At 37.0% G+C, this 27679-nt stretch overlaps 1 protein-coding gene across 2 annotated transcripts; it reads left to right on the top strand.

The window, feature by feature from the left end:
• Positions 1-888: 888 nt before the first annotated feature.
• ABHD18 (abhydrolase domain containing 18) lies at positions 889-23854 on the top strand. Of its 2 annotated transcripts, XM_050896023.1 has the most exons (15): positions 889-957; positions 1399-1544; positions 2372-2480; positions 5814-5898; positions 7013-7113; positions 7465-7489; positions 8859-8954; positions 9045-9129; positions 9614-9641; positions 11927-12065; positions 14145-14234; positions 14967-15068; positions 17344-17722; positions 19853-20015; positions 21052-23854. In XM_050896023.1, exons 3-15 carry the CDS (start codon positions 2389-2391, stop codon positions 21101-21103), a joined length of 1437 nt encoding a protein of 478 aa, XP_050751980.1. In that variant the 5' UTR covers positions 889-957; positions 1399-1544; positions 2372-2388; the 3' UTR covers positions 21104-23854. The 2 variants fall into 2 exon arrangements, with proteins under 2 accessions (XP_050751980.1, XP_050751981.1); XM_050896024.1 differs by lacking the exons at positions 889-957; positions 1399-1544; positions 2372-2480; ... (4 more) ...; positions 9045-9129; positions 9614-9641 and adding an exon at positions 11461-11508.
• The last annotated feature ends 3825 nt before the right edge of the window (positions 23855-27679 follow it).

The raw sequence follows: 27679 nt of genomic DNA, 5'->3' as shown, positions 1-27679 counted from the left end.
GGGCAGTGACTGAAGCATGTCCTACCCTTTTGTTACTAAGATAAACAAAATGGGAGGATGGCCCCTATTTTATTTCAGTAATATTTCTGAGAAGTTCTATACAATGTACTTCACATACTTGGAATATTTTTTTGTGTTAGTGTTTCCTGCACTCTTTCCAGTAGTGGTTTGATCTTGAATCTGATTAATTGAAATATCCTGAATTACTTTAGAGTCTTTATTGAATCAATGAAATAGAATACAGGATGAGACAACCCTTCCACCTCAACCAATGTTGCATTTAAATATAACGTACTTGTTTTGGCATTCCCTTGGTGCAACAGAGAAAGCTCCTCAGGCCAGCCTTTGAACTCACAGCAAAATCAACATCTTCATGTTTTCTCTCTTATTTGGCTTTTATTTGGAGAGGACTTAAAAAAAACCAAAATGATGAACAACCAAACAAAACATGCAAGGCTGCTTTGTTAAGCATCAAAACATCCATTAAAATTTCTTTTCACAATTATTGGTAAGCAGCGTACTGATAGAACTGCAAATCTAGTTTTAGTGTATTTCTGACAGCATGGACTTATTCTTGTGTGTACTCACTCTGAACTGTCTTCCCAGCCCCATAGAGGGCCCACTCTGTATTGCTGTCCATTTCTCCACCACCCAGTTCTCTTCTAGCACCAGGAAAACACGAAGCCGTCCCCTTGCTCCAAAAAGCAGAGGAGGGACCTTGCAGAAGCTAGCAGACGTTTCCCATCTGACACCCCAACAGCACATGAGGTCAATGGGTATCTCCAGAGTGGGCAAGGAAAAAGCTTGTATTGAGGTTGTGGTTCTATTAGACCAAGCAGATATGGATCAGAATAATAAGATTACACAGTCAGCTGTTTGGGACTGGTGGAGTAGGAACTAACACATTCTACAGTGTTAAAATAGAAGGTCCCCACTTTGACTTTCTGGTGATTTCAGGTATTTATTTCTGCCCTGTAATGACTTAACATAAAATGATTGTGGCTTTCTAGGATGCTTGTTCTAGTATTCAAGTACCTTAAGTTGTCTATAATTTCTATTTTGATAGTAACTTAGTCTAGGTGTTAAAGCGTTTTTCTTTTTTCTGTATATTGGTTCTTAAGTATTGACTTTTTAGAAGTGCAAAGGAATTTATTAATCTGACCACAATTTAAACTTGTTATATTCAGACAAGTTTATTTTAAGAATGACCATATTAAAGTGTGGCAGAATAAATGAACGTTGGATTAAAATGGAAAAACCCCATGTATTAAATTACACTAATTTGGAGTGTGATGAAGTTATTTAGACCATTTAGTATGGAGGGATCTGGAAATACTAGAAAATGGTTGAAGGTAACTTACTAACCAAGTCTTATGATTAAATCTGTTGTTTTCTTAGGTGTACACAGATCCCGGATTTTTTTTTTTAATTGAATAACCTGTATCCTGCTGACCGAGAAACCAGATTTGAGTTCTCTTTTTTTTTTTCCTTCCTTCCTTCCTTCCTCATTGGAAGAGCACAGTAGTGGCTCCCTGTTCACTTCAGTAAGTATTGCTTTGAAAATAATACTCAGCTTGCCTAAAATCATGTTGGCTTTAGCTATATTTGAGCTAGTGTATTTGCTGAAAGAGAAATGATACTGGTAAGGATTTTGATGGCGCGATTTCTTCCCTGAAGGGAGTGGGAGCATCATTTTCAAAACCGTAAGAAATGAGTTGGCGAAAATTGGAAAGGAATGGATAAAATAAGGGTGAGGATATACATTTCAGACACGAATGAAGACAAATTTACAAAAATAAGCTTTCTCTGCATCAGTGACTGGAGCTACTTTTTTTTTTTCTTTTTTATAAACAAGTAATTACGTAGTTAGAGATCTAGTCTTCTAGTTGTTTAAAACCAAATATAGTTTCAAGCTTCCATTCCAAGATGTGTTTGTGAAAGCCCATGTTGACTGAAAAGTTTTTGCTGTCATAGCTATATTGACAGGACAGAGATCAATGCCACTCTTTGTTTTATCGGTTCAAATAAAATACAGTTAGGACTGGTTGAAGATGTAGTTCTGTGACCTTATGTGCCGCTTCAGTTGGCTTGTGATCAATTATGTAATAAATTTCTGGTGTTATTAGGCATGTTAAATTCCTACTCCTAAATTCCATTTTCCTAAAAACGCTAGGGTTTGTATTAGCTGCCTTTGTATTTTGCTTAAAATGAAAAGAATTGACCTGAACGTCAAGGTTAACTTCCTTGGAATAAAATGGTATGGCTTTTCATTAATACAGATACCAGAATAAGAACCTACTTTGTGTTACAATCAATGAACTCACCACTCAGCCCCTTTAACTGCCTTGTTTTTACCTGTTCTTTTTTCTAGATGTCAGTTTGCTGCTAATGGGTGTAAGTAAATTAGACGTCTTGTACAGAAAGCTTCTCCTCACTAAACTTTTCATCAGAGGATGGGGAAAGCCAGAGGATCTGAAAAGGTGACGTGTTAAAAAACAGCGTAAACAATACTTCTTATTAAAAGAAAAAAACAACCCTTGAAGTACCAACAGTTGTTACTATCCTGTATTTAAAAAAAAAAAAGTGTTAAAGTTTTGTTTTGTTCAGGAAGTCATGTGTTTCCATACCAAGGGAGGAACTGGATTTAAAAGAAGTCTTAAAAGGATTTGCTAAATGTTTGTGTTTAAAGAGACTCTTCTTGAGAGAATGTATATGTGTCCGATTACACTTTTCACTTATGCATACATGATAACATACTTCAAGTAGCATCTCTGGAAGTGTTTTCTAAAAACAAAACTTGCTGAATTTTTGTAGAGGAATTGTTCTGTTTAAGGAGGATCTTGCTAGCTTTCTGTAACTCCTTTATAATAATGAGCTTTAAAAGTATAAGATGTAATCAGAAGTTTCTGTCGTAGCCCAAAGTAGTAAAATCATTCTTTTTAGATGTCTTGAAAATAATAAGAAAATGGAAGTACCTCTTAATTTTTAAATATTTGCTGATTTTTATTAGTTATTATTAAGAGTAACACCTGGAAGTTGAGCACTCGCATTTCTTAAGTTTGAAAATTAAGTGACTGAGTATATATATTCTGCCTCATGTAGTATTTAAATAGGAAATAATAAATCTGCATTTAATAAGCTAATTCTTATGTATTTGAAAATCAATAAAGAAAATGTAAAAAAAAAAACCTGAAATAAAATTTTGTTCACTGTGGATAGCAGTGGAGTTATGTGGGGAGTTGTTTTTTGTTTTTAAGTCCAAGTGAAACATCTCATCTTGAAATGGCGCTTGGATTGCTTTGTATGTCTGTCTTCAGTTGATTTTTCTCTTCAAATAGCAGACTTTCCTGCAAAATGAGAATGTTGGATCTTTAAAATGTTTCGTTTACCTCTGTTGGAATAAGCAAAAAAATGTAGTTTTTGTTTTCATTGCAGCATTTCTATATTCTGTTACGTGTGTGTGTATCTGAAATGGGACATTTTAATGTTATCAAAACCCTCTCTTAAAAACTTTTAGGTTCTTGGTGAGACATGATGAAGTTTCACTCCCCCATCCCCGTCTTCCCCCCAACGCAATTGCTATCTGTACAGGGGAACTTCTGACTAATTCTACTGTTAGCTATGGCAATACTAGGCAAGGCTTTTCTCTTGCGTGGGGTGTATAAGGGTAATCACGCTAACGTCAAACAGCAATAAAGAAGCATTGCTGGTAGTAATAATGGTATCAGCTATGGCTCTTCCTTTTTCGTAGGGGGGAAAAAACCTCTCACGTGAGATCAAAAGCTGTGGGGGAAACATGAGGCAGGCTTGCTGGTCTGAAAAGTGGAAGCAGAATTTGTTCTATATATTGCCTCTGAATGGGAAGAAGATGAGCTGTTCCACAGCAGCCTGGCTTCACCTAGAGGAAGAAGGAAGAATACCACCTCCTCCTGCCTCCTCACGCTGGCGAGTGGGAGGAGGGAGTACCACTCCCTAGTATGCATGCTCTATCATGCCAGAAACAGTGTCAGTGTAGTTTTTTTTTTTTTTAAACTGATCACTGTGAAGCTCTATTAGAAGAAATTATTAAATTTCTTAGACTTCAAGCATTAACTGAGATTGAATTACAGACTACCTGCCTAGATGTAATCTGAAGTTTTATGTGCACACCCTTGATGTGATGACTGTTGATATCCTAATGCTTTATCCTCAACTCATTAGCAAGAGTTGAAATTCCTCAACACATGCAAGATTTAGCCTTCAGTATCCTCCTAACTACAGAGGAAATAAGTGCAGTATTTTTAGAGGATTTAGTGTCAAGCAAAACATCTCTTCATTTAGCTTACCCTCCACACTCACGTCTCATACTTTTACCCTTATTTTCTCAGAAATACTTAGTGTACTTGCTGTTCTCTATAAGAAAAACAAAGGCTATATGGTAGAGCTATTTTTGATATGGTAGTAAACTGGATTTTCTTTCCGTCCTTTTGGTTTGGTTTTCTCTGGTGTTGGGAAGGTGAACAGATCATTCCTGTTATACTGTTGTTCCGTACTTTCCACCCAAATCTGCTGTTTTAGTTGGTCAGGTAACATCAGGTAACAACAGGTTGTGTGTTTACACACATAAGAATGTGTGTTTACACATAAGAATGAGCAAGTTATTCTTAGGACAGAGTATTTAAGGATGAGAGGTCAATCTTGAGGGCATCTAGTCCAAATCCCTATTGGAAACAAAGGTAATGTCTTAGTTGATTCAAGTCACTTGGCACCTCATCCATTTGAGTTTTGAAAGTCCCTTGAGGATGGAGATTATTCATAGTTTCCCTGGGCAATCTTTTACGGTGCTTAACCACTATCACTGTGGAAAAAAAATCACTGTGTTCCAGTAGGAATTTCTTAAGTTGCAGCAACCGTTGCCTCTTGTCCTCTCACTGTATACCTCTGAGAAAAGTCTAGTTTCATTTTCTCTGTAAGACTCTGCAGCCCATTTAAGCAGCAGAAGAAAACAACTAGATTTGCCCCTTAGCCTTCTGTTCCCCAGGCAATGCAAACCCCATTCCCTTGACCTGCTGGCTGCCCTCTTGCTAAGTGCAGAGGATATGCCATTGGTCTTCCTCGCTGCAAGGATGTGCTGCTAACTCGTGTTCAGTTTGCTGTCCACCAGAAACCCCATGCCTTTTCCTGCAGAGCTGCTACCTACCTGGGAAGTTCCCAGCCTGTATTGTTGCATGGAGCTGTTCTGTCCTAGGTGCAAGATTTTGCAGTTTTATTGTTGAGCTTTAGGATGTTTGTTGACCTGTGTCTCCAGCTTATCCAGCTTGCTCTGAATGGTAGCCCTGCCTTCCAGCTATCAACCTCACCTTCCAGTTTGTGTCATTCATTAACCTCCCTAAGTGCTGCTAGTAACTTGTTTCCGGCTAGACTTCAGATCATTAGCAACTACACTTTGATATTGGCAGTCCAGCCTGTTTTTCACCCCTTCGGTCTGTATTGCCCCGGTGTGGCTACAAGGATGTGTAAGTGTAGGAGGTTGCTATGTCTTCATTTGGCCCTGAAAAATGGCATAAGTTTTCAACATGTCAGGTGTAAAATACTATTTAAGAGCTGTGCAACTGCAAGCAATGTACCTGAGTTTGGTTTTGGTTTTTTTTTAACTTAAAAACATTCTTATATACCTACCCTATGGTAGCCTGATTAATCTGTAAATGCAAAGCTGGCTTCATAACTTTTATTTTCTTTGTGGCTTACTTTAGCTCCTGAAATTTTATATATATATATCTTCTCTTTTTTTTAGATTAAAAGTTGAATCTTCTCTACTTGTTTCCTTTCAACAGAATATTTGAATTCAGAAAGATTATTGGAAACAGGGAAAAATGCCAGACGCTCGTTTCGAGAGATTACCCAGTGTTCATTGACAAGGTACTTAAAAGCAAGAGATGATGCAGTTTAACTAAATTTATTTTCCTGATGGTATATAAAGGTGAAATCAACTTAGTACTTACCAGGCTGCTTTTATGGGATAGAAGAATTGAATCTTGATGTCATGTGAATGTACATTTTCCTGATGTCTGACATCATCACAGCATGACTTGCTGGGATTGGCAACTGGGGACTTGAGTTAGGGAGTACATAGAGATAGGGTGGTGAGTGCACCTCTGACAATATTCAGTTAGCTTTTGCTGATCACCACTTTTCTAACAGGTGGCATTAACTGACTTAACTGGTGTTCCCTGTTGCTCTGTATCAAGAAAAGGACATTAGAATTTATCTGTAAGGGAAGAGGCAGTGAGGCTGTAGAGGCAAAAGAAACCAACGTAGTGTGAGTTCTCAAATGCTCTCGATTGGAAAAAGGAGGCCCTGTGCTTCCAAGTAAGGTGTGCAGATAGAAGTAATCATTGCCCTGAAGACTTTTCAATCTAGAAAGTGTGAATAGGGGGTCAGAAATGAAGAGTAGTTCTAAAGTCAAATAAATGCGTTGGTGGTCAATGCTGTGGCAAGCTAAAGACTTTAACAGTTTGCTGTTTTGATTTTTTTTTTCGTTGAGCTGCTGTGGATAGAATTAGGAGGCAATGGCAAAAATGTGAAACGGGGTTGGAAGAGATGGGAAAATGAGCAGTCATGTTGGCTACTAGCAGAGAACGGAAGGAAACTGAGAGAATAAAGCAGTGGCTGTACAGATACTGTTTTATTTTTTCGCCAGTAGTACAATAGTTGGGGGGGTGCGATGTCAGATCTTAAAGCTCAAAAAACGCTCGAAACTTAGTATGTGTTATGGAAGTTATTTAAAATGGGACAGCATTACACTTTATTCCTTGATTCCTTTAATAGGTCATTTAATAAAAGCAAAGTTTGAAACAAATGTTTTGACTGTGTTGATAACATGTATCCCCATATTTGAAATAGTCCTCAGCTTTGGGGTTTTTTTGAGTACATTTTCATTCTATAACAAATTCTTCTACTTTAAGAGATTGGCTTTCAGAGCAAGTTAAACACTGATATGAAATATACTGCTATCATCGCATTCTCTCTGTAGGTTGAGGAGCAATCTGACTGTAAAATCCTTGAGGGGCACTTCATTTCCCCGTTGGCTCATTATGTCCCAGGTATCCTGCCAGTTGAATCTCTTGTAGCAAGGTAAGAGAAACCAAGTGGTATTTCCTTTCTGAAACTAGTACTACAGAGAAATAAAAATGGTCTATAAGTAGTTTTATTGTGAAGCTAATTTATTGTAATACAAATTATCTGTAAAATATTTCAAACTGTTTTTTGTACTAATGTGTTGAAATAGATTTTGATCTCAAAAGTGAAAATAAATCTTATTCATGTGATAGTTTAATCTGTGTGTAAATTAAAAAAAAAGTCTCCTAGCAAAGGACATGCTTTGCTAGGGGACTTTTTTTTTGAGTGTAGGAGTCATATTGCATAAAGCTATGGAATACCTTAGACTTTTTAAAATTATTTGTTTGTTTTTTTCCAAATGAGCAGGATGCTGGAAATGAAGGATACTATAGCCAGGACAGTAGTTGTTCTTTTTATACGTAGCGGGAGAAGCTGTTTACATGAAAGCAGCATGTTATATTGTATTTGAAGGAACCATTCCAGCCTTCTGTTTACATTGAATACAAAAATATTGTATGTGTACTGAAGTAGTAAGTTCATTTAATTGTAGCAAGAGAATCTGGAAACTTGCCTTTCTTACTTGGCAAGTCAAAAAAAAAAGCATCCTCACAGAAAGCTGGATGATCCCTAATAGCCAGAAGATACCTAATGGCATTTTTGCTGGTTTCACACTAACACTGCTTTGCAGTTGAGGAGTGAGTTTGGAAAGGGAGCATAATTTCTGTTTTGCTTTTAGTTTTGAGCTAAACTTTCATGATGGAATTTTTTTCCCAAGCTTTGTTTAATAACTTAAAAATTAAACATAAAAGTTTGCCAGCTCAAGTTGATACTGGCATTGTCAATTTTATCAATGTTACTGGTTGGTGTTTTTATGTGTACTTAAACATGTAACACTAAGGAATGTCAGAAAAAGTTTGATAGTCAAAATATCAGTTCTCTTCCATCTCTCCATTGATTAGAGAAAGAAACTGTCTCTTAACATTATTGGACAAATTAGTACCATATTGGAAAATATAGTATAAGATTGTTTCCTTATCTATGTTCTCTTACAGTTTGTAGTCAAGTTATGCGAATTGTTACGTTGGACAGTATTGTTACAGTTTTGAAATGCTCTACAAATTTCCCTTAAGATCATCATGCATTGTATGAATATTTTTTTCCGAAGTGTAACACTATTGTAGGTAACAGTGCTCCATCTTGTGGGGAAAATACTAGTGGCTCAGAAGTGATTTTTTTTTTCCCAGTAGTTAGACTGTAAATAACTTGAGTAGCAGCAGAAGACATTAAGTGATTGATGTTGGGTGTATAGAATAGTTTCACGGTTTTTGTGTTGGTTTTTTGTTTTTTTTTTTTAATTTAAATATATTGCTCATCTTAATCTTCAATTTCAGCTACTGTGCCCTCAGGAGAAAAATAGCAATGCTGCCTAGGAGAGCTAGTCGTGCTTGTTTAGGCTGCTATCATCTGAAGTTCCATTTCTCCACTCTGCAAAATTTAAATTGTGATAATGAGGTAGTGGTCTTTTTTAGGAACATGATCTTTCAGCTTGGCTCCTTTTCTTGTTTGGCATTTATTCTGTCCTACTTTCAGATTCCTTTCTTTGCTAAATGTGTTTATGAAAAATGATATTGCTGAATCGCTGGCAGTTTGCCTGCATGGGTTACGAAAATACTTTATTCTGTCTTTTCTTTTTTTTTTTTTTGTTACATTAATTTCTCTGGCGCAGCTTGTAAATAGATGTACTTACTTTACTAAAATAGGTGTTTGTTTCTCATAGATTTCAGTTCATCATACCCAGAAGATGGAATAGCAAGCACAGACCTGTGTGCATTCATTTAGCAGGCACTGGAGATCATGTGAGTATGTAAAATGTAAAATTGTTTGTTATTGAGAAATTAAAATAATCAGATTTTATCTTAATATGTGTTCGTACATCTTATCTTTAGCACTTCTGGAGGAGACGCACATTAATGGCACGCCCAATGATTAAAGAAGCCTGTATGGCTTCCCTATTGCTAGAAAATCCTTATTATATCCTTTTGTGGAAAGCAAGATACTTACTCTCAACGTTCTCTCCAGAAGGTAGAAGACTTACCACACTCGTGTAATATCTACTTTGTGGATCAATTTCCAGTGGACTTTTCAGTGGATAGAAGCAAAGAGCAAAGTATGACCATTGCATGAAACACAATGCGGAACACAGTTAATATAGTATGCTACTTTTACACCAAGTATTGCTTTTCTGATTTTCTGAAAATGTCTTCTACGGCTTCTTACTGTAGTCATTAGAGTAAAAGTTCTGATAGGAATCTGTGTACTGATCAAAGTACTGATACGATTCCTTTTAGTTAATTGATTTAGTTCCAGTTAAACATTTGGGATTTAAGTTCCAAATTTTAATTAATCCATGCTATTTATGTATGTGATTTATTTTATTTTATTTTACTTTATTTTTTGTTTTAATTGCCAGTTTTTATATAGAAATTTTTTACTTTCTTTAACTTGAGTCTTCTACATGGCTGTAGAAAACCTAAGGATCAATTGTAAGTATTACCGTTACATTCATGGATACTGTCTTTTCAAAATACCACTTTTTTTTTTTCCTCAAGAAGCTCCAAGTAGTATAAACTTCGATAGCTTATTAGGAAAAAAAAAATGCCAAGCATGGATCACTGTAACCTGCTAATGTGAAATTGTCTAGACTGCTTTGTCATTTTTTGTGTTAAGAGATCACAGTGATCAGGAAAGTTTGCACAAGGTGAACTTGCAGTATAGAGTGAGATGCAAGCCAGTTGTGTGAATGCAAGCGAGTACCAGTTTATTTTCCTGATTCACAACTGTGCATGTACAAATGCTGCAATTATATTTCAGTCAACTGTGAATAATCTTTGGTCAGATAGTGTATTTTCCTGTTATAATTGCTAAGATTTTGCTTTTCTGAGATATTTTAAGGATTTACAGTCAGACATGTAAATAAATCTGGTGTTGCTTGTTTGTTAGTCAGTGGAAACTATGCAATATTCAGTATTTTACAGGACTTGCTCCCAGAGTCAGTTTCTTAAATGTGAATTTAGAAGCCTTATTAGGCGGTCCTGGCTTTTTGCTTTTCACATTTTCCAAACCACTGGAGTATAAACAGAATTCAGCAAGATATGTGTCTGAAGCAAAGCTGTGGTTTCAGCCTAGCAATATTTCTTAAAGTCCAAATGTGAGTTGGTGTTTTAATCCTTTTTAATCCTAACTTGGACATTTAACATGAGTAGAAGACGCATAGAAGGTGATTTATTTTTAAACCTGTCCATTCTATTAGGACTTCACCAGGAGCACTGTCTCACACTGCAGCATTTTAGATTTTCTAGATTTTATTTAGATTTCGGCATTTGGATTTCCTAAATCCAAAAGCGTAAAAAAATTACTTTTATGGAGAAAATTTTAATTAAAAAGTAGTTTCTAGGTTTTTTCCAAAGCAGATGCTGAATTTTATTTATTTTGACATAAGAACCACTTTTTAAAGAAAGCAAATTATGTTTACCAACTAAGATGATTGTTGTAAAATTGCTTTTTTGATAGGAAAACTGCTTAAACATATATATATATATTTATTATTGCATTTAGAACTGTAAGATTATAGGAGAGTGACAGTAGAGAGTGTGTGCTGGAATACATCCATTGGTGGGTTTTTTTCCAGTTACTGAGGATCTGATGCAGAAGAATAAATTAAATATTTTGGCGAGGATATTTCTAACTCCGTTCTCAGTTGTCTAGCTTGAGAGCTTCATATATGCGTGATGTTGAGAAGGGTTCTTCGAAAGGGGAGTGCTCAATCTAATACCCCGACCAGTAATTGTCACTCTTCGATACAAGGTTACAAAGCAGCAGCAGTGGTTTTAGTTAATATGCTAGTAACAATGTTTAATAAATATAGCAGCTGGAGAGGGCTGAGGAATCTCATAACAAAGCTGTAGGAAAGAATTGCGTTAGTCTATAAATACTGGTCTGCAGCAGCTATGTTCATTTCTCCTGTGGCTTGCACGGTAAGCTTTGTCCTTGTGCTTCAGAGTGCCTCAAATGTGTTTGTATGCTAGCAGAAGAGGCCGGGAGCCTTTTGTAACCTGACTGTGTGATACTGAAAATACACAGTCCTCCTCCCCAAATTAGAGGTGTAATTGCTCTGTAAAATACATTTTTTTTCACTTTTTACAGTCCCTCTGATGGTTCAGCTGAATAGCTTTCTACTTTTTTTCTTCTGTGTTTTAATGCTTTGCAGTACACTACATGAATTTCTTAGTACCGTGACAAACTTCCCACTTTACAATTTCAGTCTTACAGTGACACTGATGAGTGCTTCCAAAGCTGGCATACTGATTGCTCTTCAAATGTTGTGTGCAATTTTTCAGTGATGTGAAACAGGTAAATAAGAAAAAAAAAAAGAAAAAAGGATTGTTTCTGCAAATGAGATAGTGTATGTCTAGGACTGTATCACTTTGATTCTATTTCTGAAAGATCCACTATAACTTTACAGGACAGAAGATTACTACTAATGAGATTCTAATGTTGGTAATATCTGTTTCTAGAAGACCAGGCTGTCAGTGATATTACATTAGAAGCTTAGCAGGTGTCTTATTTCTAGTCCTCATTTAGATGAAAAAGTACAAGTGCCAGAGAATCTGGACTTGCTTTTTGTCCTGTTGAATCAACAGGAGTTCAGCTCCAAAATTCTCTGGGATTGTGATCAGACTTTGTATAAAAGTATGTATAGAATGATGAGAACTGTGAAAATCTAATCTTAGAAAATAAATCCTCTATTTTCCTTTTCTGGGGTGAAAAGACGGTCATGTTTAAAAAATGTCTCGGACCTGTTTGTGATGGGAGGAGCTCTTGTTCTAGAATCGGCAGCTCTTTTGCACTGGCTAGAGAGAGAAGGCTATGGACCGCTAGGGATGACTGGAATATCCATGGGAGGACATGTAAGCTTTTATATTTCCTGTTCAGTAATTTTTGTTTTAAATTCTCGTTTGGTCATTTAGCATATGGAAATAATTTGGTTTATAGTGTTCCTCTCAGAAGTACTTTAAAATAAACATTTAGAGTCATGAGAAACAAATTGTTGGCAATTTTAATGTTCTGTGGTGCTGAATTAGTATAATCCTCAATAAGTACTGACAAATCCTAGAGCCCTTTGTCAGCCATCTCTTGACAGGCTTAATAAGAATATAAGCTTCTCACATAATTATGGTTTTTTCCACAAGGAGGGGGGGGAGAAATGTTTTCTGAAAGAAGGTCTGTACTGATCAATTGCTAGTTTTCCCTCTTTTCCTCCATTCTTCTTGCTTAAACTTTTGTGTTTAAATGTGTTGTGTGAAATGCCTCCTCTTTGTAGGCACGTTGTAACTGAGGTGACTTTTGGTGTCACTTCTGTTCTTAACTCATCTGTTTTTTCCCCAATCATTGGTATCGATTAGAGAAGATTTCTGTGGTGAGGTGGATAACATTTTGTGTATGACAGTGTGCATATTCAAACTAAACCAGCAGTGTATTAGTAAGATGCTTGAAAGACTAATACACAGTTAAAATATTACTGCTTGTGTCTCTACAGATAGTCATTGGTCTGTGAGACATAGGTACAAAGGTTATTAAAACAACATACCTCTGTTTTGCTGATCCTTGTTTGTTTGTTGTTAGGAGCTAAGTAAATAATGTTGGTAATGGTAGTGTCTACTGAAAGGAAAATAATTTTCCCCCAAAGCACAATTTTGTAACTCTAAATGTCGTAAATGTACAAAGCACCTTTGATTTACATAAAGATCACCCTGCTGAAACAAACAAACTTTTGTGTTAAACATGTCTTCCCTGTCTTATTTGTAAGTTGGATTGGAATTCTCAAACCGGTATATGCACCACTAACCGTGCAGGACACTTCAAATGGTGTGCAAATGTTATGGGAATAACTGAGTACTGTGTTCTATACCAATGGTCATATACAGCATGGGTATAGAAGGGGGCAAGATCTGAGAGAGCGAGTTTGGAAACTCCTTTGAAATTTTTTTTCTTAGTCCAGGAAGATACATTTTTGGCTAGTCCTGACTTACTTATAGGACTTCTGGTACAATTTAAAACCAGGGAAAGAAATCATATTTGATGATGATCATTTGTAGAATGTGTTTTACAACAGAAGGTAGGTAACATTAATTCAGTTCTACTGATGGGGAGAGCTGAAACTAAGAAGAAAGAATTCAGATGTTCTGGCTATCAGAACACAGATATGTGGTGTTCTTGTAACTTTTTCTTAATAAAAAATAATTGGAATTATAATTCAGTTGTATAAATCCATTTATTAGAACACCTGGCACAGATGTGGAGTATTTTGTATTAAGAGGTTTACACTGCTGTTCCATTTAGAGCAATAAAACTTGTCAAGAACATACCATATAGAGAACTTCAGAATGTTGAGCTTCTTTGCTCTGTTTTTTTTCTGGGATAAACAGAATATCCACAAAAATGTGTTCTGAGAACTGATGTAAAAGTAATAATCTAAACTTTAAAGGACGGAAAAAGAGTCCACTTAACATGCTGAACTACTTCTGCTCCACATTTTGTTTCCCGTATACAAATTTAAAAAGTATAGGATTTTAAATAGTCCTTCTTGTAGATTGCTTTCATTTAAATAGTCCTTCTTGTAGATTGCTTTCATTTTGCCTTGAAATAAGCTTGCAAGAGCTTGATGAAAAGCTTTATAGGTGTTTTTCATGGTTTTAAACAATTAAAAGGTCAGAATAAATATTCCATTGGGAATTCTTAGAACAAAAACCCTTTCAGCCTTGAAATTAGTCCTATCCAGAGCAATGTTTATTGTTAGGGAAATCACTGAAGAATAGGCTGTATCTGCTAAATAGGTGAAAGTATAGCCAACTGCCACAGTCCTTAACTGCTTTGGCACTGCGTATTTGTTTGATACTGTATAAACAAATAAATCGAAGGTGAGAGAGTTCTTTTTACCATATTGTGAATTCAATATTAAAATATGTAATAAGTGCCTTTGATTCTAGATGGCTTCACTGGCAGTGACAAACTGGCCTAAACCACTGCCGTTGATTCCGTGTCTTTCCTGGTCAACAGCTTCTGCAGTCTTTACTACGGTAATTAACATATATTTTTGTTAACGTACTAGAATGTAATTAGATATGTAAGTTAAAAGGTTTGGGTTGGCCACATTCACCTTTTCAGTTAGGGCATTTCATCACCCTTCGGCCTCTATTAGTGACTAGTGGCAAAACCCCCCCTTCCTGCTCAGGATATACAACGCATGACAAGGAAGGTAGCTTTGAGCTATTTCAGTGGGTCATGTACCAAATTAGGGGCTGCGGCTGGTTTGTGGGACAATGATTAGAGTCCTGGTCTGAATGTGGGAAGGTGAGGAAGCAAGCCGTGAAAACATGTTTTCTTCTGCTCAAAGCCTGGCTTAAATAGTTGGGTAATAATGCTGCTACTACCATAAGGGGTACCTGTTTTCACTACTGCTGCCGGGGTAGGTGAATGAAGAGACTGGCTTTGACACCCATCATTGGTTTAGCCCAGTCTAGATGTGTGTAAACCCAGAGTGGGACTGTTTTCTGCCTTCTATTTTTTCCCTTTTTTTTTTTGTTCATTTGTATGTTTTTTAAAGGGAGGTGGGTTTCCATGTCCTATGTTATAATGTGTTCTTATGCTTTGATTACAATAATTCTAAGGGTTATCTGGAAACTTGCGCAGAATTCCACTGGAAAAATCAAGTCACGGAGAGGAAAAGATCCATTTTCTCTGTATATCATTATTTTAGAATGATCTCTGGGTTTTACTTGTGTACTGGACGCTTGTGTTTTTAACCTCAGGGTGTGTTGAGCAAGGCAGTGAACTGGAGAGAGCTAGAGAAACAGTATTTTACACAAACTGTTTATGAAGAAGAAATCATTCAAATGCTTGAATACTGTGGTGTAAGTATAGTTTATTTTCCCTATTTGCTAATATTTACATGTGCAAATCTAACAAATAATGTAACTTCTTTTTACTTCCAGTAAAAGTAGCCAATTGTTAGCTAAAACATGCTTGCCTCTTGTTTCCCTATGCTTTTGATAAATTTAGTCTTTGAAGGAAAACCTTCTGAAGAACAGAAGCTAATATTTTCGTTCTATAATGTGTGTTAAGTATAGCCCTTGCTACAAGTTTTTTTCTGTGACCACACTTAGTGTAATCTGCAACATAAAATGAATTCAATCAAAACATTGAAACTGTAGATAATATTTCCCAGTAACTGGCTTTATAGCCTGGAAAGCCAATAGCCTGGCGTGTAAATATAGAAACATGATGTATTGCCCTTTGAAGAAATTGCTTCCAAATATTCAGTGCTGTAGAATATTTTTAATATGTAGCAACATTGTTACTTTTCTAGTTTGTTTAGACTGCTAGGTCTCTCTATTTCTGTTTCTATGTATGATGCTAGCCCTCCCTCAGCTTTAGACTTTTATTGCACAGGCAGTTGGGATAAACATGAGGTAGAGCTTTTGTAATTAGCTTCTTGCTCCTTACGCAATATAATTTATTATCTGCTTTTTTTTTTTTTTGCTTTCTTCTTGACTCTTTTTGACTAGGGTTGAAAGACTCTTCCCAAGGGGAATTTGTTGCCTCACCACTCTTCTAGATTGGAGTGATAACTTTTTGAGAATTGCGTATATGTTGCAACACTGTCTTCTAGCCAATTCTGATAAATAACTTTTTTCCTGAGATTCTTTGCTTTGTGACAGTCCTTTTTCAATATCTTACGACAGGAGAAGAGGGGCTGGGGTGGAGATAGTTACTTAGGTGCTTGCCATTTTTAAGTAAAATACATTCCAGAAACACTGATGAAGCAGACAAAAGTCTTCAAGACTTAAGTGCCAGGTCCTGCACTTGACTCACAACAACCCCATGCAACGCTACAGGCTTGGGGAGGAGTGGCTGGAAAGCTGCCTGGTGGGAAAGGACCTGGGGGTGTTGGTCGACAGCCGACTGAATATGAGCCGACAGTGTGCCCAGGTGGCCAAGAAGGCCAGTAGCATCCTGGCTTGTATCAGAAATAGCGTGGCCAGCAGGACTAGGGAAGTGATTGTCCCCCTGTACTTGACACTGATGAGGCCACACCTCATATGCAGTGTTCAGTTTTGGGCCCCTCACTACAAGAAAGACATTGAGGTGCTGAAGCGTGTCCAAAGAAGGGCAACAAAGCTGGTGAAGGGTCTAGAGCACAAGTCCTGTGAGGAGCGGCTGAGGGAACTGGGGTTGTTTAGCCTGGAGAAAAGGAGGCTCAGGGGAGACCTTATCGCTCTCTACAACTACCTGAAAGGAGGTTGTAGCGAGGTGGATGTCGGTCTCTTCTCCCAAGCAACAAGCGATAGGACAAGAGGAAATGGCCTCAAGTTGTGCCAGGGGAGGTTTAGACTGGATATTAGGAAAAATTTCTTCACCAAAAGGGTTGTCAAGCATTGCAACAGGCTGCCCAGGGAAGTGGTGGAGTCACCATCCCTGGAGGTATTTACAAGACGTGTAGATGTGGCACTTAGGGACATGGTTTAGTGGTGGACTTGGCAGTGCTAGGTTAACGGTTGGACCTAATGATCTTAAAGGTCTTTTCCAACCTAAATGATTCTATGATTCTAAAATGAAAAGAAGAAACATTTCAAGATGTTCAGCTTGTGTCTTCCTAATATTTAGAGACAGTAGATTTTTCAGTCTTAAACCTAAGATTAGACCTGGTCACATACGTTTATTGCTATTGCCTATCTTTCTTCATGTCTATGAAAAATTGCTGTAAGTGTTAATTTTTTAATACTTGCCAAAAAGACATTACTGCTCTTTTGAGAGTGGAAAAAAAAAAAATCAGAGAAATGCATAGCTTTTATGAGTTATTTGCCCAGAAATTTAAGCTTAAATGACTGCAATTATAAATTCAGAGTTTAATACAGAATTAAAAACAGACAACTGTTTGTATCATAAGCTACCATATATAAGTACTTCCTGCATTTTTTAAGCTGACAGAAACGTAGAATTAAATTATCAAGAGGTTATGATGATCAGGATTTAATTAACTGAGTGACATGCAGGCTGAAAATAACAAGTACTGTGAGCAGTGCTGTTTGTGTCTTTTTTTTCTTTTTTTTTTAATATTGAGTTGATCTTAAAAATAACTGGTTTAAAGGAGAAACTGTTAATAAATGACCCGTTGTCTTTGTTTAGACGGATTCTTTCAAGATGGGACAAGACTTTGTTAAAAACTTCCCTGACAGTGTGGACAGTCTGGAGGATGTGGATGTGACTTCCAGAATGTTCAACCTTGATTCCTCAAACAAGACTGTGTCTAAAGAAGCTGTTCACAGCTTTACCACAAATAAAAGTACTCTAAGTGCCTCATCAGAAAGACTCTTAATACACGATGCTCCTAAAATGCAGTGCATAAATCAAACATTTTCAACCAGTAGCAATAGCAATAAAAACTTAACCAGCCAACAAGGACACAGGATAAATAAAAGAAGGAAGAGTGACACTTTACAGAGAGAATCCTTAAGGTTCATGAAAGGAGTAATGGATGAATGTACCCATGTAGCTAACTTCTCAGGTATGTATTTATTTGTTTTAATGTGCAGTTTGAAAACTGAATAAAATACCATGGAAGGAAGGGTATTTTCTTCATTCTCCATTGTGTAAATCTTCTGGCACCTTAGCTAAAATATGAAAATATCTTGAGTGTTATTCAGTAGCATCTGTTTACCACTCCATTTCCTAATTGTTTTTCTGTTTCTTCTTAATGGCCAACCAATGATAAAGTAAATTAAAAATTTGCCTTTCACTATCTTTGCTCATTTTTCCTCTGCCTTGCTGTGGCTATTTTCAGATATGAGTTAGTGCAAATTTGTATTATTTAAAAGAACAAAACATCTGTGATGCGAGTAATATCGAGATCTAATTAATCTGCTAATAAGGTTTTTCAAGCAGATTCAAGTAAATCTCATAAAGCAGAAACCTGATCTTGACTTCAGATAGAAAGTAGCCTACATAGCTGAGAACCAAGCTTGAATGATACTTTTCGACAAGTGTGTCCAGTAAAAATGCACAGAGATCCTTCTGGGACGATGCAATCTGGTGAACAGTGTTTCGCAAGACAGGCATAGCATATAGAGGGAGCTGTAGCCCAGCGAGCCTTAAATCTGATGAACCTGGGTCTCGTAGCATCTAGGACAAATTCCTTTCAACGGCCCACTTGCAGGCAATGCAAACAAGTGATTTCTTCCTGGAGCTGATTGAAGGGGTTTTGCTGGAGTGGGGGCTTGGAATTGCTTTTGTGGCAGTCCATTCAGACAAAATGGTTCAACTGTGCACGTACCCACTGAGGACTCTCAACATGTCCTAGAACATACTTGGACTTCAGACAGGTTTCTGACAGAGTTGTCTTTGAATGTCAAAACATTGTTGATACTGAGACCCTGTGCCACCTCATTTTTTAATTCTGGCATTCAGTACTCCACTGGTAAATGTTAAAAAAAAAAATCCAAAGATTTCCACACTAGCATAGATTTCTTGACTTGGACCATGTCCCAGATCACTGCTAGCCGGGGATGTTTTGTGACAAGTACCAGTGAAGTGCTTTCCTTAAAGCTTTGAAAGTTATTTCAGTAGACAGAAAAAAACCTGTAAACTTTATTCTAGGTACAGACATTCTTGTTTATCTAGACACTTATCCAGGTGTCACTTAGCTAAAGCATTGACCTTTCTTGAAACTTAAGAGGATCTGTGATCCTAAGGCACTTATCAAAGTAATGTAGTCCTTCGTGTCAATTGTCTCCCAGGTCTCTTCATGCTCTGGGAGACATTGCATCCCCTGCCAGGGTGTCCTTGGAGTGTGTCTAGAGAGGAGCTTCAGAAAGTCTGCCTAACATTCAGATTTCATGGAAAATTTAATGGGAGACTAGAATCTCTCTTAGCATTACATATCCTCTATACATGATCTAGTATATATAAACGGAGAGGGTCTAAATTCTTTGTGACACCCCATTGTCAAACATCTTCGCTGGTCACTCTTTACCATACCACACATATTCTTTGTGAAGAGAGAACTGTTCTGTGTTCAACATCATTTTGGTGTTATTTTTCTCAACATCATTTTGGTGTTATTCCTGTTAGTAATCTGATTGGTGCAATTCTGGTTATGAGTAATAAATATATATATGACAATGTGTTGGGATTTTTATGTTGTAACTAAAACATGTAGGAAACAGAAAAGAAAGTGAACATATACTGCACTTTGTCTGACCTCTCATATGAAAAGTTGTCTTCTTTCCTCTCCTTGAGGAAAAAAATTATATGAAGCTTCTACTCGATTGAATTTCAGATGTCTCCTAGTTCTTTTCGCTGAAAAAAAACAGATCTTGGAGAGCTGACCTGAATGCTGTAGAGTTTTGTTGATAAGAGGAAAGACAATTCTCCTATCATTCCTCAAGGACTTGTGAAGTTTTCTGCTTTAAGGGAGGGAAGGGGACTGATTACTTTGTTTTTCTACTGATAGCCTCACTACTGTAATGTCAAAAACCAGATAAATTCTGCTGGAGACTTTAGAAAATACAATTTTATTAAAGCTTAGGATAAGTTTAATTTTTTTAGAAATAGAGAGCATTTTTACAACAGAAATCTCAGCTGATGTGTTTCTATTTCTTACCTTAGGTGAATTCAATTTTGATTTATTTTTCTTTAGTTCCAGTTGACCCAAGTTTAATCATAGTTGTACAAGCTAAGGAGGATGCATATATTCCTCGAACTGGGGTGCGCAGTCTTCAAGAAATCTGGCCCGGATGTGAAATTAGGTATCTGGATGGAGGTCATGTCAGTGCCTACCTCTTCAAACAAGGACTCTTTAGGTAAGGTAAACAGGAAAGTTTAAAAATAGTTGAGAGCTTAAAACCATAATTTTGAGACACATAATTTTTCTTCTAAAAGCAAGTCTATAATTACTCTAAAGCAACAAATACCAAATACTGCTTTGAAGAACAAGTTACCGGATCTGAAATAATTTAAAGAGAATGTCAGCATTTCCATTTTATGAACAAAGATGAGGTGCAATGTAGCTCAGATCGTTCAGTAAACCAATGGCAAGAGAATGATCCTTCTCACTCTTGTTTTCCTATAAAACCTTTTAGTTAGTTTGTTCACAGGACGCTAGAAAATATTTTTTAAGCAGTGACCACTTATGTTGTATTGTGCAGCTGTTGTCTTTTTGCAAATGTTGTCTTCTGAGAATTAAAAAACCCACACAATTGAAGATGAGAATTAAAATATAAGCTTGACTGCAAATGAGTAATACATGAATTCTTGCCTTAGTAATACTAGGCGTTGACTTTCTGAAGACAGTTGTATATATCAGTTATATAAATGCAGTTCCTTAGTTTTAAAAAGTTAAATACTTGTGCTATTAATTTTAAAATATAAGGAATTAGTAAGACTGTACCTCCCATTTAGGAAGTCTAAGCAACAACAAAAAGGAATAGCAATATACTGGGTCGAGGTATCCTAACCACTAGCTTATTGCTATTTAAAAGTTCAGCCTTATTTTATGACAGTTACTCAAAAACTATAAATTATGCATGTCTCTGACCCATTTCCTGATGTGTTTGAGTAGAAAACTCCTAAGCCATTAACATTTGCACTTGTATTAAAGTTGGTAAACAGTACCACTCATTCCTGAAACATATTACTAGACTGAAGTGAGAGATCCCAGAAATAAGTGAGATCCCAGAAATAAGTGAAGAAGAGACTACCTAATATCACATTTTTATTGAATGCTGTTTTGAAATTGTGATGATAGCTTTGTAAATGTATTTGTAAATAGATGGAAATACGCCACTTATCTGGCCTTTCCCAAATTACACAAGTGATCTTCTTTTTTCCTTGTTTTAGACAAGCGATTTATGATGCATTTGACCGCTTTCTTCAGAAATATGCAGTTTAAAAATCTTCATAATATATTCAAACGGATCTCATTTGTACTTCCACTTACTGGAACTCATATTTGGAAAACAAGCCTCTTGCAACGTTGAATAGATGGTCCCTGGCTTTGACTGTTGTAGGTAACAATTATCAAAAATGGTAAAGTACCAGCATTACTTTCATTTCCACCAAATGCCACTTGCTTCAGCTTTACCTGTGAAAAAACAATGGCAGCATTTGTAAGTGCATGAACGGTTCATGTACTTCATGTTTAATCACATTGTGTATTCCTTTAATTCTAAATAAATTCTGAATTGTGTATCAGTTGAAAACAGACCAATCTAAGTATTGAAAGAATTTAAAATTTGCTGTAGGGCTAAGATGCCCTCTTGCGTTTAGTGTGTTTCTGGTTTGTTCCAGGTACCTTGGTACCAGGAACTCTTTGTTCCAGGTACTCTTGCTTCCTCGTCCCCTTGCTATTCCTGTTGTGTTGTACTATGGCTTTGCCAGCACTCGGCCTCTTGTGTTTGTCACTGATTTTCTCTATTATGAATTGAAAATGAGCTACAATAGAAGGGGCAGCATCAAATCTTGCAAAAAGAGACTTTCAAAATTCAATGAAGGGTGAGAGACATTTTCATTCAATGTGTCCATGAGATTTTTCTGCTACTGAATTAAACTGTGCCATTCCAGAAGAATCATGTAGCAATTCATTGATCAGTTTCACAAAGCTGGAATAAGTGAAAATGGAGTGTCTAGTAATTAATTGTTTACATGCATTCAGTTGGAAACATAAACTTTTTCTTGTAGGTTTTTTTTTTTTTAGAATGCTAGAGGAAATAGAAGTGTAATCTTTTTTCTTTAGAAGCAGTGGCACAAAGTCTGATTCTAAGCAGTTAAATCAACAGCAGATTTTATGGTGCTATAACGACCTGTTGGAAATATTTCAACAGAGGTCCTTTTTAAAGTGCACTCAGCGCTGATATGCAAAATACAGTTTCACTGTATAGTATTAAAAATGCATGTGAGACTAAGGGTTATCAAAACGGTTAAGGTAGCTCCTTATTTTTCAACACTGTTTTTCTAATTGGATAGAGAATAAAAAAATTAGGATTATGAATGCATTTAAGAAAATCCAAAGTCTGTTGTTTCCTCCTTTGGTATCAAAAATGCCAACAAATTACAGTAGAATAAAAGGTTGTCATGCATCAGCTGTATATGGTATCTGTCCACATCTTACTTTGTGGTGATCTCCTGTAACATTCTTTTAAAGCTAGTTTGCAGAGAAGTTGAAAACTGAAACAATTCAATATTAATTTTAGTACAGTAATGACCAGAGTTACACAGAAACAAACAGAAAAATCCAGCCATTTCTCAGGATATGTGACTTCTACACCTTTCAAATCAAGAACTTCATTGCTCTCCGTGGTTAGCGTAATGGTTTTTAATAGGCAGAGTATGAAGCAAACAAAGCTCAGTTTATATAAATATATTCTTTTCAATTTTAGTCTGGCAGACAGGACTAGTAACTGGGAAGAAGTCATAGTTCACTTGAAAATCAGATAAGTTCAGGTAAAACTGAAGTGCAACAATTTGTAATAACCCGAATTATTTAACATAGAAATTTACTGAAAATGCAACAGAAGTTATATTCTGTTGGAAGATAAATTGCTTGTTTCAAGTGGTTTTTCACCATTTCTTTAGACAGTGTTGGTTTTATATATATAGGGAGCAAACGTGAAGTGACTCGCGCATTTAAATATAGTAAAACACTGAATGTTGGAGGGTTTGAAATCAAATATAAGTAAGCTTACAAATATAAAATTGAAGGCTTGAATACTATACTAAAAGATTTATGGGGTTTCCATTTTGCAAGCTCATTCATCAGCTAAGAGTGTTTTACAAGACCATTGTCGGCTGTTCACCAACTTTTTTAGGTCTCAGATTTTAAACGTATTTGTGTGCTTTATGTCCTGTTTCTGTTGCAGCTATGAGAAAGGGAGATAACTGGGGGCAAGGGAAAGGGCTTGAGTAAATGGAAGAGAGAAAAGACAGATTTTGTAAGGCGGAGAGTAAGCACAAAAAAACCCAACTTCTCTACGCTACGAAGTATAACGTGCCAAAGTAAATATTTTCAAAGTGCACAATACTAGGAATTACACAACTGATGGGAACTTGACATCCTGAGGTTAGTGTTCTGATGATATTACTAACAAGGTTTAACTTGCCAAAAGGGCATACTATTCACAGAAGCAGATTTATGCTAACGTAACTCCTGTTTGTGAGAGTGTCTTTTGGGATAAGTAGTGAAAGACTGGTCTCTGACAAGAATGAGAAATCACACTTTGCTATGTAACTAAAGTAATGTTGCCAAATATGAAAGCCCAGTAAGAAGCATTTCAGGAATTTCTCAGGTTAGAATAACAAAAAGGAAAAATGAGCTCTGTGGTCTATTTCTGCCAGTTGCCAGACACAGGAAGCTATTAGCTTTTCTGTGAAGGGGGGAATCTTGCTGTGTCAATGTTTTTAACCTTTGGAAAATTGACTTTTTAAACCAGATTTTAAGGTTAAATCCTAAGAAAGCATTATTAATAATCCATTTTGATGTTAAATGAGAATGTGATTTTAATCCCGCAATTGCATGAGAAAAATACTGGAATAAGGTTCCTGCAGTAAATCCAAATAGCAGGTAAGCCATTCTGTATGTCTTAAATTTATTGTAAAACTGGCCTTGATCATTTTTGGATTTTAATGTTTTTCAATAAAAATTGTAAAAAACCAGTTAGGTGTGAGGTTTTTTTCTTTCTTGTTAACAGGAATTCAAAATACATCTCACTGTCATCCTGCAATCCTTTTTATTCCTACTAGTACTGTAGCACAAGAAGAGTAGTTGATCTACAGTACAAGATAAAAGCTTCACATAACAGTGATAATGCTTTCATGTTTTTCTACACACAGTGCCTAGTAAAGAAAATAAGCTTGTATCATCTAATTAAGATACCGTTGTGATTCCAATTTTGTACTTTTCAGTGGCTTCATTGTGCTAGAATTTCCCAGACTTATTTAAAATCCCTTCTACTTCTAAAGGGGTCCAAAATCTGTACAACTTCTTCCTGCTTGCTGCTGTGTTCCAGGCAAGGGTGTGTTGTGCCATAATAAACTCAGAGCATATTGTAGGACTGTCCAGCAGTAATTGAAACAATCACCCTCGCTGTTGATGGTTGCTCTTGGAAGGTGGGAAGGTGGTGGTAGGGTTTTGGAGTGCTGCTGCTGGGAGGAGGTTATTTCATCCTCTGCGGCAGTCTGTCGTACGAATGGGAATCGCACGCTAGCTGAAAGGCTGCTTTGAACAGATAGCTGTAAATGTTACTGGCAGGTGCATCTTTGAGTCTTGATGATGTTTATATGCAAAAAAAGAAAAAAGTCTTGGAAAATTGTTGTGGCTTACTCTGTGGAATTGGAGCAGTCATTCTGACTGAAGCCTGCCAGTTGTACCCAGCAGCCAAGATGCAATCGATTTTATTTTGGTGCTCAGTTACACTGTCTGAAAAGTGAAGGCTGTGGTAACACCTCTGCATACTAAGACTGACAAAACATGAGGAGGACAAGCGGAGCAGGTAGTGCATTTTGTCTACATTTGAAAGGCTCAGGACAGAGTGAGAGGTTAGGTCTGGTGTGTTATCTGTGAGTAACCCAGGTAATTTTTTTTAGGGTTTTGTTTGCACGTTTCTCTCCTGGCACCTAAGTGCTGATCATCATCTAGAACAGATCGCATCTAATCATTAGCAAATGGAGCTTTTTGTAATTTTTTTGTCCCAAGTCCAAAGAACACCCCCCTCAAAAGTGACTGCTCAGCAATTTTTTTTTTTAGCAAGGATAGATCACTTGTGTTGTATTACTCTAGAAAGTCTGCAAAAAGGTACCGTTATATGAAGGAATGGAGTCTTACTGCTTCTTACTGGAATGTCATGTGCATGTGTATAGATACTCCTTAAATAGTAGATTAGAAAGTGAAAATCCTTGGATCCTCGAATGCTATTTTACTTGGTAGCTGCTAACATTTTGAGGCAGTTAATTTTTTTTTATTTATCTTAATTGCTTCTGTCTTGTGTCCCTTTTTTTAAAATGTTGATCTTAATTACGGTTGCTTGGGCAGGGAAGTTTCTTATCTCAAACTGTCAGGTTCTCTGTCAGCTTGGCTGTAATGATAAGTTATACAGTATTGAAAGGAGGTTCGTATAGTCTGTAGGCACGTAATTCCTCATGAAAAATTACTAAAATGCTACTATAATATGCAATCCTGTAATTTGCAGTGTTTCCTGGTACGCTTGGATGCTTCTACACAAGATAAAACATAAGCTTTAAAATGTAAAGTAGCTCGTAATGATTGTTATTCTCTCGGTTTCATGTAGTGTAAATCAGCCTCTTTTTCAAATATGAGTATTTTAAATACTGTACTGTTAAAGGAAAAAGTATTGTAAGTTTTGCCAGGGAAGTCTGACTTGCCCTGCTAGAAAGGAACAAGAGGGGTGATACGAAGTGGACAAAGAGTTAAGGATGAGTCTTACTCAACTGTAAGAGCTTTTTATAAGCTCTTCAGGCCCAGTCCATCCAATGAAGTATACAGTAAGCCTTCTACTACCACCAAGTTAGTAAAACAAGTATGTACAAAAACTTTTCAAGCTGCCGCATTACTGGTCACCTTTACTGTTTTTTTTGCCCCCACATAGTTAACTCTTAATCAGTCTCCTGCTTTTTTCCTGGTCTGTTCAGGTTCCTGCACTGCAGTATTGCAGTGTTCCTGAAGTCCCGGCTGGCCGACACATCTGCTTCCTTATCTTCTAACACTTGCACGAGAAAAAGAGGAAACGGGAGGTTAATCCCCTTCTTACCAGTGACTTAGGTAGGGCCTCTGTACTTTCGTATCACTCTAACCTCTGCTTAACTTCTGAGTTTGGGAAACCAAATAAAAGATGTGAAGATTGTTTTGAACAGGTAGTGTGACTTGATACTCCTGTTTTCAGGAGTGTAGATGTAAACACATATAGATACGGGCTTTTTTCCCAGTCAAAATTATTCACTAAGAACGCTTTCCTCCATTTCTAATAAATTTGTCACTGCAATATGCAATTGGCATGTCCTTGATGAGTAAATGTATTGCATCCGAAAAAATCGAGTTCTTAGTTGCAAAGAAAAATGCTTCTAAGCGTTTGAAGATTTGCTTTAATTGTAATCATTCTACCTTTTTTCTCTTTCTTTGTATAAATTTAAAATGAAGAAAGAATACGTGTCACTTTTTGCACAAAAAGTGCTTAGAAGCAATAGTAATTTTTTTTTCTGTTTATGCAAAGAGAAATTCCTCACTTATTACCAATGTTTGGAGCTTAAATCTGCAGTTACAGAAACGTGCATTAAAGTATCTATGCGGTTTGCTTATAGTAGCATAACAATTGTGGTAGGTGTTTTAATTTCAAGCCTTTACCACAAAAGGTCATTAATTTCCAAATATCTTGAACAAAGCAGCAGGCACCTGGGGGGTTTCTTCTTTGAGGTAGGCCTGGGCCTCCACCGGGTGATCTGATCTCATCACACCTGACTGAATGGCACCCTGCTTGGGAGGGAGGCGTCCACGAGCCCCTTCTGCGGGTCGGGATGGTTGAAGTGCTTGGTGTTGTAGAAGATGGCCTCTCTTCTTTTGAGCTGCTACTGTAGCCACAGTTCCAGAATAATCCGAAAATGCCTCGGTGCCTGAAGAAGCGTGAGCTATGGTGGGGGTTTGTTGGGTTTTTGGTGGGTTTGTGGGTTTTTTTCTGATGAAGGGGTAAAACTGCATACAACCTCATTAAAGCAGAGAATAATGTTACCCCAAACAGAACATATTTTGCTGCTACAAAACACTGGAAATCTGGTTACTTGTGACACTACTTTAAAAATATTTGGTTAGCTTTATAAAAGCCTATTTAAGAATTTGCTTAGTTCATTAAAGAGATTTTGGCTTTTTTTTTGGAAGATCTTTTATAAGAAAGGGAGTAAGACAAGGCCAAGAGACTGAATGCAAGAAATAGGAGAGGAAAGGATGTCTGAAGGTGTAATCAAGGAGCATTATGGGAGCACTAGGAGATTGCAAAGAGGGAAAGGGGTGATGAATTTCATGCTGCAGTAGCTTTCCTCATTCTGTGCCCACAGTGCTGCTGGGATAAGGCAGTGGCAGAAGCGCAGGTATAACCTCCTAACGAATCCAGCACGCGTGGTACGAGTGCACGTGTGCTATTGCGAGATGATTTCTGGGAGGTCTTTGGCAGAAAGTAGAAAGGCAGAGGAGACACGGTGTGATAGCGAAGGTACCGGCCTGTTGCAATGCTTAAACGATGCGCGATTCCCTCGCTGCTTGGACCCAAGTCTGTTCTCACCTGCCTGTTGACCACGTTCTCTGGGCTGTGCTACTGGAAGTGCTGACCCAGAGAAGTCCACCTGACTTCAACGAAACGTGTTTATCCTCCTACTTCATTTTGAGACCCTCGTCGTATTGTACAAGTATGGGAGAGACCTATAAAAACGAAATGTCCCGTAAGCATTACTTGAGAGCTTGAACCGTCTT

This window comes from Gymnogyps californianus, chromosome 4 (genome assembly GCF_018139145.2).
Source record: "Gymnogyps californianus isolate 813 chromosome 4, ASM1813914v2, whole genome shotgun sequence".
Lineage (NCBI taxonomy): Eukaryota > Metazoa > Chordata > Aves > Accipitriformes > Cathartidae > Gymnogyps > Gymnogyps californianus.
The sequence above is the reverse complement of the archived record's forward strand: the minus strand, read 5'-3'. Positions and strand labels throughout refer to the sequence as shown.

Coding starts and splice junctions, on each gene's coding strand:
- ABHD18 (XM_050896023.1), top strand. CDS start 2,389: ATGGGTGTAAGTAAATTAGACGTCTTGTACAGAAAGCTTCTCCTCACT. Junction 9,642..11,926: donor AGAAAACCTAAGGATCAATT/GTAAGTATTACC, acceptor TGGGGTGAAAAG/ACGGTCATGTTTAAAAAATG. Junction 15,069..17,343: donor AAATGCTTGAATACTGTGGT/GTAAGTATAGTT, acceptor GTCTTTGTTTAG/ACGGATTCTTTCAAGATGGG.